Source organism: Lissotriton vulgaris, chromosome 5, assembly GCF_964263255.1.
Source record: "Lissotriton vulgaris chromosome 5, aLisVul1.2, whole genome shotgun sequence".
In the NCBI taxonomy this organism is placed as follows: Eukaryota; Metazoa; Chordata; class Amphibia; order Caudata; family Salamandridae; genus Lissotriton; species Lissotriton vulgaris.
In genome coordinates this window covers 32176671-32191599 of record NC_141693.1, presented here as the reverse complement: position 1 = coordinate 32191599, position 14929 = coordinate 32176671, and the positions used below count along the sequence as shown (strand labels likewise).

General features: G+C 45.1%; 1 protein-coding gene across 2 annotated transcripts in view; it reads right to left on the bottom strand.

The window, feature by feature from the left end:
- LOC147710048 (butyrophilin subfamily 1 member A1-like) overlaps positions 1-14929 on the bottom strand; it is a 743009-nt gene that overhangs the window by 417477 nt on the left and 310603 nt on the right. Inside the window, exon 1 of one of the 2 annotated variants that reach the window (XR_015295838.1) lies at positions 474-592. Coding sequence is in view for 1 of the 2 variants with exons in the window: in XM_086920707.1 (XP_086776833.1) it covers positions 474-590 (117 nt within the window). In the remaining variant the exon portion in view is untranslated. Of the gene's footprint in view, positions 1-473; positions 593-14929 lie in introns of those variants that run through there. The other variant, XM_086920707.1, reaches the window with a different exon arrangement.

Below are 14929 nucleotides of genomic sequence, written 5' to 3'. Positions count from 1 at the left end.
TGGCTGCCAGGCATCAGGCAAGCAGAGGCCATGGACGGCCGACATGTAAATGCAGCTGCTCTCTCGGCTGTCACTGCATAAAGTACATGTGTGCGGAAGCAAGTCCTAGACGCATAACGCAATTCATTGAAGCAACATATTAATTTGAAGCACATGAAGCATCTCAGGCGTGAATGCTGGTGCAGCCATGTTTGGGTGTGTACTTGTGCACGTGTGAAGGTGTAGGCCTGAGTTTCATGTTGTGTGGTATCTCCTGAATTAAACTCTGATACACAATACTGAAAATCTTGCACTACGGCTGTCATTTACTGAGGCCTTTTTGGCTACACTGAAGCTAGTAAAACTGGAGTTCATGATCCAATGTAAAACATTCAGACACCTTTGATGGACATCAATGCAGAACTGCCATGAATCAGCCAATTATACACAGCCCATTTGTCTTACATAGACATTTCCCACTATTTGACACTTACTTTGCTCATTGACGAGATAAACAGTCCATGAAAACAAAAGAATCCCAAGTACAGTAAAGGAGGCTGCGATGAGAAGACGGCTTAACATGCACAAAGAAATCCTTTGGAAGAAAGCATCTGAAAATAACAAGAGAGACACCCCTTTAACTTCATCAGAAGATGCTCAGAGGATAGAAAGTACTGACGTTAAATCTTTCTCCAACATCAGAGGGGAAAATAGGAATATTAACTATCACTTTACCCGTGGCTTCCACTCAGAAATCCAAGCTGGCTATACACTGCTTTAAATATGCAACATCCTGGAAACATCTTACCTAACATGAAAGTGGAGAAATAGAACCTCTTCCATCATAGTTTGAGAAAGAACTTGGCAATGAGGAAGATCAATCCATTAGAAACATAGTGGACTAACATTTACATCCTTCTGGTGCCTAACTAAGGTTTTAATGATGGCAATTGGTGGATATTTGACTAGTGGAAGCTCCTGTGTCTCAGATGTCAGAGCTGGCAGAGTGTGAAGGTCATGCTGCAGGAACTGGTTCTGGTTCAGTCTAGAGTGGGTGACCTGGAAGTATGGCAGGGTCTGAAAGTGTAACATTGCCATGGAAAGAGTTCCCCCACCCAGCCCATCTTGCTAAGCAGACTGGATATGTGGGCTCGGCATTGATAATAGGCCCACATGGCAGGTACATTTTCAGTGTCGATATTTGATTTCGAAACTCCTGCCAGCAGGAATGACAGATTCCCATCTGGAGTTTTCTTCTCCTACTGTCTCATCTGAAGTGATTCAAACACTTTGGTAACAGCATCTTGTTACTCTGCACAGCTCTAAATTGATAAAAGGCTGAATTTCTGCTCCTACTACCTGTTCTTGAAGTCTTAGGGGCCCATTAGTATGGCGGGCGGATCGCCACCGCCCGCATGGTGGTGGCTATCCGCCCGACATTTTCTCCCGCCCACATGCCAATTCCCCTGCCATATTACTATGGCGGGGGGATCCCAGCGGACGGAAAGACCGTCCGCCGTTTTTCCGCCCGGTCGATGAGTCGACCAGATGGAAAAGGTCTTAATATGGTGGCGGTGTCTGGCAGACACCGCCATCCATATCAGGATGCTTGCGGGGATTTGCCTGTTGCCGCCACGGAAAGGCATGCGGTCTTTCACATTAGGGGCCCGTAGCAGGCCCCCAAGTGTTTTAGGGGTGGTTGGTGCACATGGGGAGTACCTATGGTACACCCCTGCATTTGCATGTACAACTTGGCAGGCACCGCACGGTGTCTGTCACGTTGTTCATTCAAATCCACAACTTGCATTTTTGTCATTACGGTGGGCGGTGTACCGCAATGTTAAAAATGCGAGATGCGCCCGCCAGTGTGGCGGGTGCATCCTAATTGTATGTGCGGGACCGCCGCATGCATTGCTGGCGCTCCCATTTTCCGGGGCCATGGCGGGCGGACATGCTAATGATGTCCTTAGAGAGGATTAGACACTGCATAATAACTGGCCCGCTCTGCTTTATCCACATAAAGTGATTTTAAGCAGCATAAAGGTTGCTTTTCCCTGGTCCTGCACCAATTTGAAGTATCCACGAGATCTAATCACATTCTAAGCCCCGCCCCTGACTCTTTGGATCTGAGTATTCCAAAGTCGGACATAAGTGCAATATTTTCACCCGCTACAGGGCCCTGTAATGCCCTGACTCATTTCACTCTCTTGGGCCAGTTCTAGCAACCTTTTACCGTCCGGAATAGGCATAAGCCAATGGATTATTTGTACTCTGAAACCCAAGTTCTGCCAGTGGGATTGTGGAGTTCTCATAAATACTTGATTTCAATGCTTCCTTCTCCTGGGTATGAAAATCATGTCACATTCTTATTCTAGCATATGTACATCTTCAACCCTGTGGAATGATGCCACAGGGTTGGAGAGGTAAATTACATATTAAGGGGCGCAAGCAGACTGGAGAACTCCCAAGTCTGTCCAACCACCGGAATCTGCAAGGAGGTTCCCATTCAGGGGCCATCAAGTACATGTCCTTCAGGTACAAATGTGCGAAGGAGTCATGTTTGTGCATCAAGCATCTAATCAGATTATCTATTTTGTTACACGCTACAAAATCCAACTCTTTAATTGCCTCAAGTTGATGACTCTCTTCATAAATGAGGACCTTGCTGCTCCTGTCATAGAGCACTGATGAGCACTTCGCCAGTAGAGAGCAGCAGAGAGCAGCGAACGAGGGAGATCGAGACTGCGAGCTTGGGAGCCGCGAACCACGAGCAGGAGAGAGGCGGCAGCGGCTCCGACAGTATCCGATAATCTTGTGGTTTTGTGGAGCCTGCGGGGGCTTAGTGCGAGCTGTGCACACAAGTGGCGGTAGAGCAAGCGGCAGCAGTACTGGAGAGGAGCGGACTTCAGAAGGAACGCAACCGTGGGCAGTAGATCTGGACTGTGAGCCCTGTGAGCCCCACGCCCTACGCCCCACGCAAACCCAGCGCTGTGTAACGCCGCGGGATTATACAGCGAAAATACAGTGAGAAAGAGAGCCGACCGCGAGCGGCCTGAAGGAAGGAGGAAGCGGCAGCTCTGGCTACTGGACTGCGCAGCCCCGAAAGGCTTTGAGAGTGTAGCGAGCGCGGCACTGTGCAGCACTGCAGTACGGCCGGGAGGCGGCTATGCTACCTTTGTAAGCGTGAGAGGGGAAACAGGAGCCCTGCAGGAGGTGAGTGTGCACCAGTGGCAGACTCAACAGAGGCTGCTTTACCAGGTCAGGAGTGGCCTTTTCTCTGTTGCGTGTGCCCCACTCGTCTACACTACAGACCACCACTTCAGCCTAGGGGAACCAGTAAGACGGCGGCCGATACAGAGGCCCCCGAGATAGAGGCAGAGGCTATCCAAGGCAGCCTAAGGATATTAAAGGGTCTACACTCAGTGAGGCATCATCCCAACAGCCTGTCGATCCAGCCCCATCCATAAGCCACTGCCCAAGGCGCCAGGGGAAGTCCGAGGAGCCAGTGGACCAAGAACCTGGAAAGGTACACCATACACGTACACCGTATATTGGGACCTTCAGCAACAGGACGGTGAGAGTGGCACTGGGGGTTACGGGGAAGGGGAAAGGAGAGAACTAGAGTGACTGTGATCCCCTCATGAGCAATCTCCCAGTACCCCCCCCTAGTGCATTACCCCCTCTACTGACCACCGCTACTGAGGCAACCAGAGTCTAGTGAGTAGAGACCAGAGGAAGGAAGACAAATAAATCCTCTGCGCGGTGTAAAACCCAAGTATCACCCGACCATCAGAAAATATACTACCAATAGTCCCGGTGCAGGGAAATGGCCTTCAAGAAACTGAGATCACGAACCATCTTTATGAAAAGAATGGGAACAGAAGAGGCAACTAGAAAGACCTCTAATAAAGCGGTGAAAAGTGGACGGGTAACAGGAACCTCTGAAATAAGAAAGTACTTTACAACATTAATCATTGACGGACAAGTAGCAAAAAATCAGTCAAACTGAGCTATAGTAGCTGTTATAAAGGAGGATAGGGAAGATAAAGTGGGAACTATACAAGACCACCCCAAAGAACACACACTAAAAACTCCCGAGGCTGATCAAAAAACCATTCTATCGGAGCGGGTGGACTCACCTCTTGAAATAGAATCAACTGGCCAAATAGTATTGGGCCTATCAAATATTCAATACAGCCCAGACTATAATCCCATACGGCCAGAAACCATCACCGAAGACGGAGATATGGATCTAGGGCCACAAATAGAGCCTGATGACATACACAATAGCACGCTACTAAAATCCTCGGATCGAGAAGGCCTCCTGGAATATTCACCAAATCTCTTTATGTTTAAGACTGCCAGCTCAACGAACAATTATACTCCAGTGTCTAAATCTCTCTTCACATTGCAATAAATCCTGGACTCAGTCCTCGCCCATTTAGGCAATATTTTGGAGAATTCGGATCAAACACTCGATGTGCAAATAGGAATTTTAAAGTTCCTAGTAGAAGAAAAAAGGAAAAAAGAACACACCGAGTCAATAAAAACAAAAGGAACATCTGTTAACAATCAAGAAGCAACAAGTGATATCAAAACCACCGGTACCCATCTAGCTCCGGGTAAAAGAGAATTTGGAACACAAACAGGGAATAAATCATGCAAGGGGACTATGAGTAACCAGTGTGAAACTATTGTATATTCCCTAAGGAAACTCTTTAAAGAAGAAAACAACAGAGAGCCTAACCTATATCCTATATTTAGGAATATCAAAAACAAACATATCACGACCAGTCCCGCCGGGGATCAAGAAATAAAGCATAGCATTGACTTAAATAGCGAGGACGCGCGGGATTTATAAAAATAGAAAAATCTTTAAAAAGAAGCAAGTGAAGGTAAAGAAAAAAAGGGGAAAGAAGATTCAAAAAGAAGAAAGCGCATAAACTTAAATTCCAGAAGACAACTGCTTCCCCTGACATCCAGCTCGACAATGATGAAAGTACAAAACCGCCCACGCCATCAAAGATAAAAAATCGAAACTTGACGGCAAAATCAGAAAATAAAAACACACAACAAAGCTCCGTGTTAAACCCAAGGGCAAAAGACTTCCTTTACGACCCGGCAAGCCCAGCATTAAAAATCTGCTTCAAAAGGCCTGAAGATCATCAAAATAAATACTCACCGCAGGAGGAGATAATATCAACACACCTACAAATAACAGAGCTCTTTCCCATAGATGGTGCCCCCCTTAATCGAGGCCGAATCATTAATCTCCTGCAACCTATTTTGCCGCTACAAACCTTAACACGAAAAGAAATTAATTTAGTAACCTTCCCGGATAAAGAAAACATGAAAACCGCCATGGTAGAATTTTGGTCACCTGTGCTGCCTGGAATTATCTTGAAAGAACAAGAGACTCTCCACAAATGTGGCTACGATTTGACCTCAGTACAGAAAACTACAGACTGTAACTCGAGAAATCGGCATAAGGGACCATTACGAAAAATCCCCAATCAGCCAAATAAAATGACCAATTACATAGAAGATTCAGCAGAAAATCTATTTATTTCCGTAAAGGAAAGAGAAAGGGAAATTTGGAGCCAAAGTACCCTAAAAAAGGATGCAGCAAGAGTAGATCAGTCATGGTTATGGATCGCAGAGACTCTGAACAACAAAAAACAAGCACTGAACAAGAATCACTCTGTTTAACAATGGCCTATCGGTATCATCCTGGAATATAGCAGGGAAAACAAAAGAAAAAATGATTGAGCTCGCAAAAAATCAACCCGCTATAATTGCGCTACAAGAAACCTGTTCAACAAAAAGTTTTCATCAGGATGGGTATTTCACCTATGATATTCCTGCGCAGGAAGTTGACCGAGGTCATGCGAAGGGAGGGATAGCTATCCTATTAAGCGAAGAGTATAATTGGGCCCAAGAAATCATCACTACAAAATCTAAACACTTTCAATGTATGAAGATCAGGCTGGGAACAGACCCCTCAGATCTGCCAAAAAATCTTTTACTTTTTAACGCATATATCCCACCTGGACAAAAAAATTATGGGCTATTTGTTGACATCCTGGATGGTATCCAGCAAATAATAGAAGCCCTAGCCTATTTGCCATATATGATCATGGGCGACCTTAATGGAAAACTATCAAATAGTGAAATATCAAAATGGGCAAACTGGTACAAAGAACAAGCTCTGGAAATTTCAGTGCCGTTGTTCCCGATTGGAAACAAGGTCGATAAAAGGGGGAAAATATTATTAGCAACACTCCCACTATTAAATGGAACTGTTCTAAATGGGAACGTGGAAGGTGACATTCCTGCATCTTACACGAGACGGGGAACTAATACCTTATCAATCCTGGACTATATGATCTGCAGCTTGGATATATTTGAGTCTGCCTCACATCTTCGAATTCACTCAGTCCAGGAAAGCGACCATGCTATTCTGTCAAATCAAATCAAATCAAATCAAATTATCTTTATTCGGTTTCCCATTGTTTTTGAAATACCATAAAAGTTAATAAAATACATCAATTTCATATTCATATATAAAAGCCCATTAAAAGCATAAAAAAAATTAAAAAATCGCATTTTGAGTTTCAAATATTAAAAGCTATTTTTTGCCAGTGTTCATATTAACGTAAAACAATTTGAACCACTTATCACAGATTGGTATGATGTCTAATGCAAAATTTAAGAAAGTTCACTATGGATTTTGTCATAAGTTCAGTTTCCAAGAACTGTAAGGCCAGATAGGCCGCGCGACACTGACGCAACCTCAGGACCTTCAAAAGTGGTACTATCCACCGCCTGCGTGGAGGAACATAACATTTACAGAAAAAAAGTACATGAATAGTAGATTGTAAAGAAATAGAATCACAGGGGCAGGGGAGAGATTTGTAGACCAATCATTTTGGGAAGGGAAGGAAATCATATGGTGAAACACATTAAACCTGAAACGGGTCAACAAAAATTTACCATACTGGTTTAAATTGAACTGCAGGTATGGTTGGATAGTAGGAACAAGTTGTATTAGCAAACATTGCTGTACAGAAGGTTTCCCTATCTTGTTTAACAAACGCATTCGGGACAGATGCGACAAACAGGCTGTTTTTAGATCTTTTTTTGAGAGGTCCAGTACTGATGGAGGGTCGTCAAAAAATCTTGCAAGTCCAATGTCAGTAAGGAATGATTTGACATAAACCAGCCACCTGATCTTCCCCATATTGTCAAGTTTCATGCAGTCATGGACAATTGTTCTCGTGAGGTGACATTATTCCGTTGCCCAAATCCTTCGCCACAACATGACTGGTTGGATTTTAATAATATCCGAAATATAGTCCAAACCAAGTTCAAGATGACAACCATATGTTGTGGTACTTTTTGGGACTGCCAACAAAAACCTTAGAAATGAGTTTTCAATTTTTTGGAGCTGATCTACGTTCGCCCCACCCCAGTCCCCTGCTCCATAGATCGCAATGCTAAGACATTTTGCATTATATATTTTAAGCATTTCAGTCGGGGGTCTCTTGCCCAACCGAAGAGCAAAAGCCTTCAGAGCAGCAACGGCCCTTAAAAAAGCCAATTTGCGGAAATTGACGGCTTCCCTCCGTTTAAAAGCCTCGTCAATTAAAATCCCTAGATAGGGATATGTTTCCGTTCTTTCAAGGGGGGATTTGTCCACATACATTTTCTTGGGTTTTTTACGCTTTATGCCAGCATGCATCACGTAAGTCTTTTTTATGTTTACTCTAAGATTCAAGCTGGCCATAAATGAGCAGTACTTGTTCAGAACCCGTTGGAGCTGGACTGGGGTTCTGGCAAGGATCACCGCATTGTCGGCGTATAATAAGGCTGGTATCTGCCGACGACCGGCTGCTGGGAGATCTTCTGCACCCTCTAACATAGCAACCTCTAACCCATTGGTGTACAAGGTGAATAGGAAAGGGGCCAGCACACACCCTTGTCTGACCCCCTTTTATATCAAGAAGCTATCAGTTAGTTGGCCTCCAGTCCCAAATCTGACTCTTCCCGTTGCCCCTGAGTATAGTTCACGGAGGAAATTGACTATTGGGGGGTCAATTCCCATTTGCAGCATGATTGTCCAAAACCTTGAGTGGACAACGCAGTCGAACGCTGCTGTTAAATCCACATATACCATGTGTAGAGAAGTGCCTTTTGCCTCTACATACTTTCCGGCCAGTAATGTCAAATTTAGGGCCTGATCCACCATACTCAACCCTGCCCTGAACCCGTATTGCAGATCAGGGATTGCCTCGTGGTCATTCGTCCACTCCTGGAGACGGTCGAGAAGAATGCGCCCAGCCATCTTCCCGAGCGAATCCAGGAGTGAGATAGGACGGTAACAGGCAGGACTGTCTCTGTATCCCTTTTTAAAGATGGGAACCAATATCGAGGATGACCAAGAATCGATCAAGCCAACCTCTTTAGCCGCATTCAGTACGTTGGTGAGTAACGGGGACGACAAGTCTGGATTATGTTTAAAAAGGTCCACAGGGACCGAATCCGGTCCTGGTGCCTTTCCGGATTTAGCAGTTTTTATTGCCTTCTCTATCTCATTTAGTGTAAAGTGGAGGGCTAGTGGATATTTTATTGGAATCAAAGATTCTAGATGTTCTAATTCAGGGGCTTCTTTCCCGCTAAAAACCTCAGAGAAGTATTGCACCCATTCTCCTGCATCGATAGCGACGTCTAAAGATGGTGCATCCACTTTGTCTATTAGAAAAGGAGATTTCACTATCTGCCAAAAGGCTGTGCTATCCTTTAGGATGCTACTTCTCTGAAGTTGGGCCCATAAGTTAGCTTGTAATTCCTTTTTCCTGGTTCGTAATGCGAGCGCATAGGCCTTCCTTAGTTTTATGATCTCCTCTCTGTCTCTCTCTACTTTGGCTAAAGCCTTCTTTAAGTTGGTATGAGCTTTCGTACATTCTGTACTAAACCATCCCTTTCTAGTGCTCCTATTCTGCTTGCAGTCCCTGGTTAGTTCTTTTCTAATGATTTCGACAATGTCACTATAGCTGGCCAAAATCTCAATTGAGGTTGTAGAGGGATCTAGACATCTTTCCATCGCGTTTCTACTTGATTTTACTATTTTAGTGGTTATGACTTCCTGATCTAATTTGCCCCATTTTAATGTAAAACCGTTTACCCTGTCCAATGTTAATGTCTGTTGGTGTAACAAGCTTAACTGGACCATATCTCCTCTATTCTGTGATTTGGGTTCTTGGAGTGTCATGCTAATGGGGGTATGGTCACTAAGTGCGTTGTTAAGTACTTCAAAGTTCTTAATACTTGAAGCTTTATTGGTGGACACTAAAACATAATCTATCAGGCTTTTGAGGCCCCTGCCATGGAAGGTTGGCATGAATTCAGTTACAGGTGTTTTTAATTTGTTGGCGAACCCCATATCTAGTTCGACCATCATCATCTGCATGTTATTACCCTCAGGTGTATGTGTGAAGTGGGATAAACAGTTTCCATCTTCATCGATGATCCCACAGTTAGGGGTATTGCTCTTGTTGCATAAGTGCAGATTAAAATCTCCTCCCCAAACTACTGTGTGGGATTCCTTTGCATATTTTATTGCAAGATCATGTACCAGATGGGAAATCTCGCTTAGGACCCTAGTTAACTCAGATAGAGTCAAGTTATTGCAAAAATTGATGATCGTATAGACCTCTTGTCTATTTCTACGAAAAATAATAAGCTGGTAGTTCTGCTCTAGCTTTAAGGGGATTATTTCGCAGCAGGGCCAGAGGTTTGAGACATATGTTACTAGCCCTCCCTTCCTCCTACCTGCATTAGATCTTATGGCTGCGGAAAAATATGTTTTATAGCCCAGGAGGTAAATAGGGTCATTAAGCCAAGTTTCCTGGATGCAAATTAGGTTACTTAAATTTGCCAAGTAAAGGAAACTATTTTCAGACTGTTTAGAGGCTAAACCCGCCACATTCCAAAATAGTAACCTTACTTGAGAGTTGGGGCTTGTGGCAATTAGTACCCTACTCTGGGTGCTGTTTTCTCCACGGTAACTTAACTGTGCTTCGCATTTCGATTCTAGAGTACTTTCCAGCGCCTCTAGGTTATTTTCTGTTTGAAAAACAATATCAGTGGAATCCTCGGGAAGGGCGAAGAGCTCGTATGTTGGATCTGCCATGGTTGAATGAGCAGTTGAATTATTTAATCCAATTGGTCTTTTAGCCGGTGTACAGCATCTCTCATGCGGACAATTATTTGTAGGGCTTTCAGATGTGTTTATAATTATATCTCCAGTATTTGTTAGACTGATCATATCATGCTGCCTTTGTGGTGGTGGTCAATCAACCATCTCTAGACAGCTGTAGCTATTAAAGGTTGGTATTCCACCCCAAGGTTCCCTTTGTGGTTGTACTCTCCTGTCATTACTTTTCCAATCAGCCCAATCCCTACTTTCATGCTCCAATCCTCCTTGGTTCCAACCCCTTTGCCAGTTATCTGGCTGATTCCAGGAATAATTTGAGGACCAATTTGAGCCTTCAAGGTAGTGGCATATCGGGGGATAAAAAAAAAATAGACGTTTGGTGTTTATACCTCCGTTCTTGTCCACTGTATCCAAAGAGCAAATATGGTCCACTGCCCGAGGGTTTCCATAATTAACTATGACACAGTCACCTGGGATTGTTTTTTGTTGATGTCCTATCCATGGAACCCTTCGTGCTGTGATGATTCTGGTAACATAGTTTTGCGGGTTTGGTCTGTTGACATTCAACCAATGCCAAACTTTATTTAGTAGGGACCAAGTTGGTTCCTCTGTGTCGTAGCTCAGTTCAGGCACCCCTGTCAGAATAACTACAAATGGGGTTGCTTCAGGGGGGAGGTTTATGGGCTTAGTCCATCCTTTCTTTGTCTGGTCTCCCTGAGTGTTGTGTCTCTGTAGATGTTCATGGTGTGGAGTATTTATTGGGAGTGGCTACGGAGGAATGTGTGTTGAGGGTGGGTTTTTCTGTAAGTCTGAAACTTTCTTGGGGAGCTTTTGGGGGGACTTGATTTTTGTAGTTGCGGGGCCTTTAGTTGAGTTTTTGGCCATTTCTCCTGTCTTAGTAGTAGGAGTGTTACTTGTAATAGTGACATTTTTGGAAGGTTGTCCTTGCATGATGTTAACAGTTGTATTTTTTGGTCCTCCCATGTTTGTCAGCCCTGGGTTCTTTACATTTGTTGGATTTTTTAGAGTGGCGGCTAATACTGCTATTTGCTTCTCTATGACTGCCAGGCTCCTTTGGATGGGCTGTAACTGGTGTTTTATTAGTTCAGCTATCTGAGCCATCAGATGCTGATCTGTCTCGCATGTTTTACAGCCTTCATCCAAGTCGGGGCCTAGGTCTTCATTGTGAGCGCTGTCATCGTTGCTATCATTCACGCTGAGATCCACAACAGTGAGATGGGAATTAATTGCACCGTTGTCTACTTTGGATTCATTAGAGATATTGTTTTTTTGCCTTTGCTCTTTTTTTTTTTTATTTCCCGCCCTCTGATTCTTGGGACGTGGCGTGTGTTGTAACTTACTTATTTTTGGAACTTTAATGACTTTCTGATTTTTTTTACTTGTACTTTTCTGTTTCGAAATAGCTCCCTCCCTTAGCCCCCTTTGTTCATTCTGGTCGAGGTCGAGGTCCTGTGGAGGGGGACTCGAGAAAATATTGGGCGTTTTTTCAAGCGCCTGAGTCAATTGCGAGTCCAGCAATGACAAAGACGCGGACAGATCAACCAGATTTGGGATGCCATGGATATCTGCGCGTATTTCCGGAGCAGCTACCTTCTCCGATTGAGTTAGAGGTGTTTGCGCTAGTATCAGGGGTCCCAACGACGATCGTCTTGCTTGTGCCAGTTCGTATGATACTCGGCGATCTAGTAGTATTATGCCCTCATCAATAGTTTGATTGGCTTTGGAGATGAATTGGTCAATTGGACCAACGGTTTTAGCCATATTTTGGAGTGTTTTGCTTCTACTACCTCTCGGCGACATTTATTGTGGGGCAAAGTGATCTAGCAGTAATTGTAAGACAGGGGATGGCCAACTTTAGTCTCGTAAATTTTGTGTTATAATAGTAGCCTGTCTAAACAAGATGGATATAATATCAATGTACCAGCCAGCATAAGGGGGTTACCTTGTATGGACTGTTAGAGGGAGAGCCCAGTCCAGTCTTGTCCGGTCTGTGACGGGATAGGACGGGCCCGCCCTTGGCCCGGGCTTCGCCCGGCGTCCCGCGAGACGGTGCTGGTGTCGTTTTTAAGCGCCTCCTGGAGCTTACAGCTGACGCGGATGACCGCTAGGGCTTCTGGGTATTGTAGTCCGCCCCTCGCTGGTCTCCACTCGGCGCCCCCCGCTCCAGATGGTCAGAGAGCGGCAGAGCAGCGGGAGACTGGCGGGCGGGTCCGCGGAAAGCACTGTAGGTCATTGGGAGAATTGTGGCTTCAGCAGTCTACAGGCAACAACAAGGGCAAAGAAGAGTTCCCTCCCTCAATGGTGCTGGTGTAGTTTTTAAGTGGCTCCTGGCGCTTACAGCTTACGCGGATCACCGCTAGGGCTTCTGGGTACTGTAGTCCACCCCTCGCCGGTCTCCACTCGGCGGCCCCCGCTCCAGATGGTCAGAGAGCGGCAGAGCAGCGGGAGACTGGCGGGCGGGTCCGCGGAAAGCACTGTAGGTCAGTGGGAGAATTGTGGCTTCAGCAGTCTACAGGCAACAACAAGGGCAAAGAAGAGTTCCCTCCCTCACGGGTGCTGGTGTCATTTTTAAGCGCCTTCTGGCGCTTACAGCTGACGCGGATCACCGCTAGGGCTTCTGGGTATTGTAGCCCACCCCTCGCCAGTCTCCACTCGGTGGCCCCCGCTCCAGATGGTCAGAGAGCGGCAGAGCAGCGGGAGACTGGCGGGCGGGTCCGCGGAAAGCACTGTAGGTCAGTGGGAGAATTGTGGCTTCAGCAGTCTACAGGCAACAACAAGGGCAAAGAAGAGTTCCCTCCCTCAATGGTGCTGGTGTCATTTTTAAGCGCCTTCTGGCGCTTACAGCTGACGCGGATCACCGCTAGGGCTTCTGGGTATTGTAGTCCGCCCCTCGCCGGTCTCCACTCGGCGGCCCCCGCTCCAGATGGTCAGAGAGCGGCAGAGCAGCGGGAGACTGGCGGGCGGGTCCGCAGAAAGTACTGTAGGTCAGTGGGAGAATTGTGGCTTCAGCAGTCTACAGGCAACAACAAGGGCAAAGAAGAGTTCCCCTATTCTGTCATTACTTAGGCAATGGAAAACAATCACATGTCCAACTAGCCATATCATGTTTAAGCACAGTACAGTTATGGTAAAGACAAATCAAAGGCGGATCTATTGGAATTCATCTACGCTCAATAAAATAACCACCTTAATAAACACTAATCAACTTCTTTTGATAAAACACTCCTCCAACCCAATAACAAACTTTGAGTCAATTCTCGAGATACTAAAACAAATGCTTCAATATAAATTGCAACAAGCAGTACCAGCAAAGCACGGAAACAAAATCATTAAGTCATCCACAACCGCAAAAATGCTAAACAAGCTGATAAGAGCACAGTTCCTGGAAATCTCAATGCCAAGACAGGCAGAAATCAACAAATTGAAGAATCAACTCAAGAGAGAGAAACAACGAATAAAAAGTACAGCAGAAGATAAAAACTGGGTCGATCTGCGGATAGCAGCAAAGCAGTACAACCAACGCACTTACTGGTCCTTAATTGCAAAAGAGACAGGTACAAAAAAGGCCCTGCAAGCTATCCCAGTCCCCCCTAAAGAATGGGATTTATATATAACCAACCTGTATAAATTAAATACAACCTATGAAATGTCTAGTAACCCCACAAGTAATTGCGAAGGAAACCCCTCGCCTATTGGAACTGCTTCCCCCTTCTCTACGGAAATGCACATAAGGAAGGCAAGATCAACAGGAGCCACCGGCCCAGATCCAATTCCAATCATGGTTCTTCAGGCTGACCCTAAGGGATGGAGTACGGTGCTTTCTCCCCTTTTTAATTTCATTCTCAAGACATGGGAAATGCCAAAATCATGGAAGGGGAGCATCGTAGTACCAATACATAAAAAGGGACCGAGACACCAACCTGGCAATTATAGACAAATAGCGCTATTGGACGCCACTGGAAAGATCTTTGCTGCAGAGGTCCTGGACCAACTTAAAAAGTGGGCATTCTCACTGGGACTGATTCCGCTCTACCAAGCAGGCTTCAGGCCAAAGCACTCAGTCACAGACAATATCGCGATGCTGCAAACTATCCTTGACAAATATGTGGTAGTTAAATCCCAGCCTGCCTATGCAGCATTTATTGACTTTACAACAGCGTTCGACCGAGTGGACAGAGCGTTGCTATGGAACAAACTGAGGAAATTAGGAATCCCAGAACAGCTACTACGAATTATAATTACACCCGCTTCAGTGAAGACAGTACTTTCGACACAATTGTGTATTTACTGAAACGTTGCCAAACTTTGCCATCTCTTCGATAAAAGGGTTACTGACCAAACACATTGTGAAGATGCTGCAGCTTCTGAGCAGGTTCATCAGCTGACCTTGCCAAAAAGGTAAGATTCACTGCAACAGAGGAGGGAAACCAATCACTATAGTTATTAGTAATGTCCTTTGCATGGCTATGTTGTTGTTTAAGAAACCTACCAAATCTACAAGCCTGAACTGCAATCGCACCAGGCCTTGAAATATTTGGCCTGGGAAATGATCCGCTTTGGGTCCTCCTGCTTAGTTGCTGCTACCTTTCCTTCTATATTTGGGTTCATTGAATTTTGCACCTCTCCTTCAAGAAGTTTACTGAGTTCTAGTCAAGGACGGGGCTACATTATTTCAGAGAACTCATACAACAATCATGGCTGTATAAGGTCCGT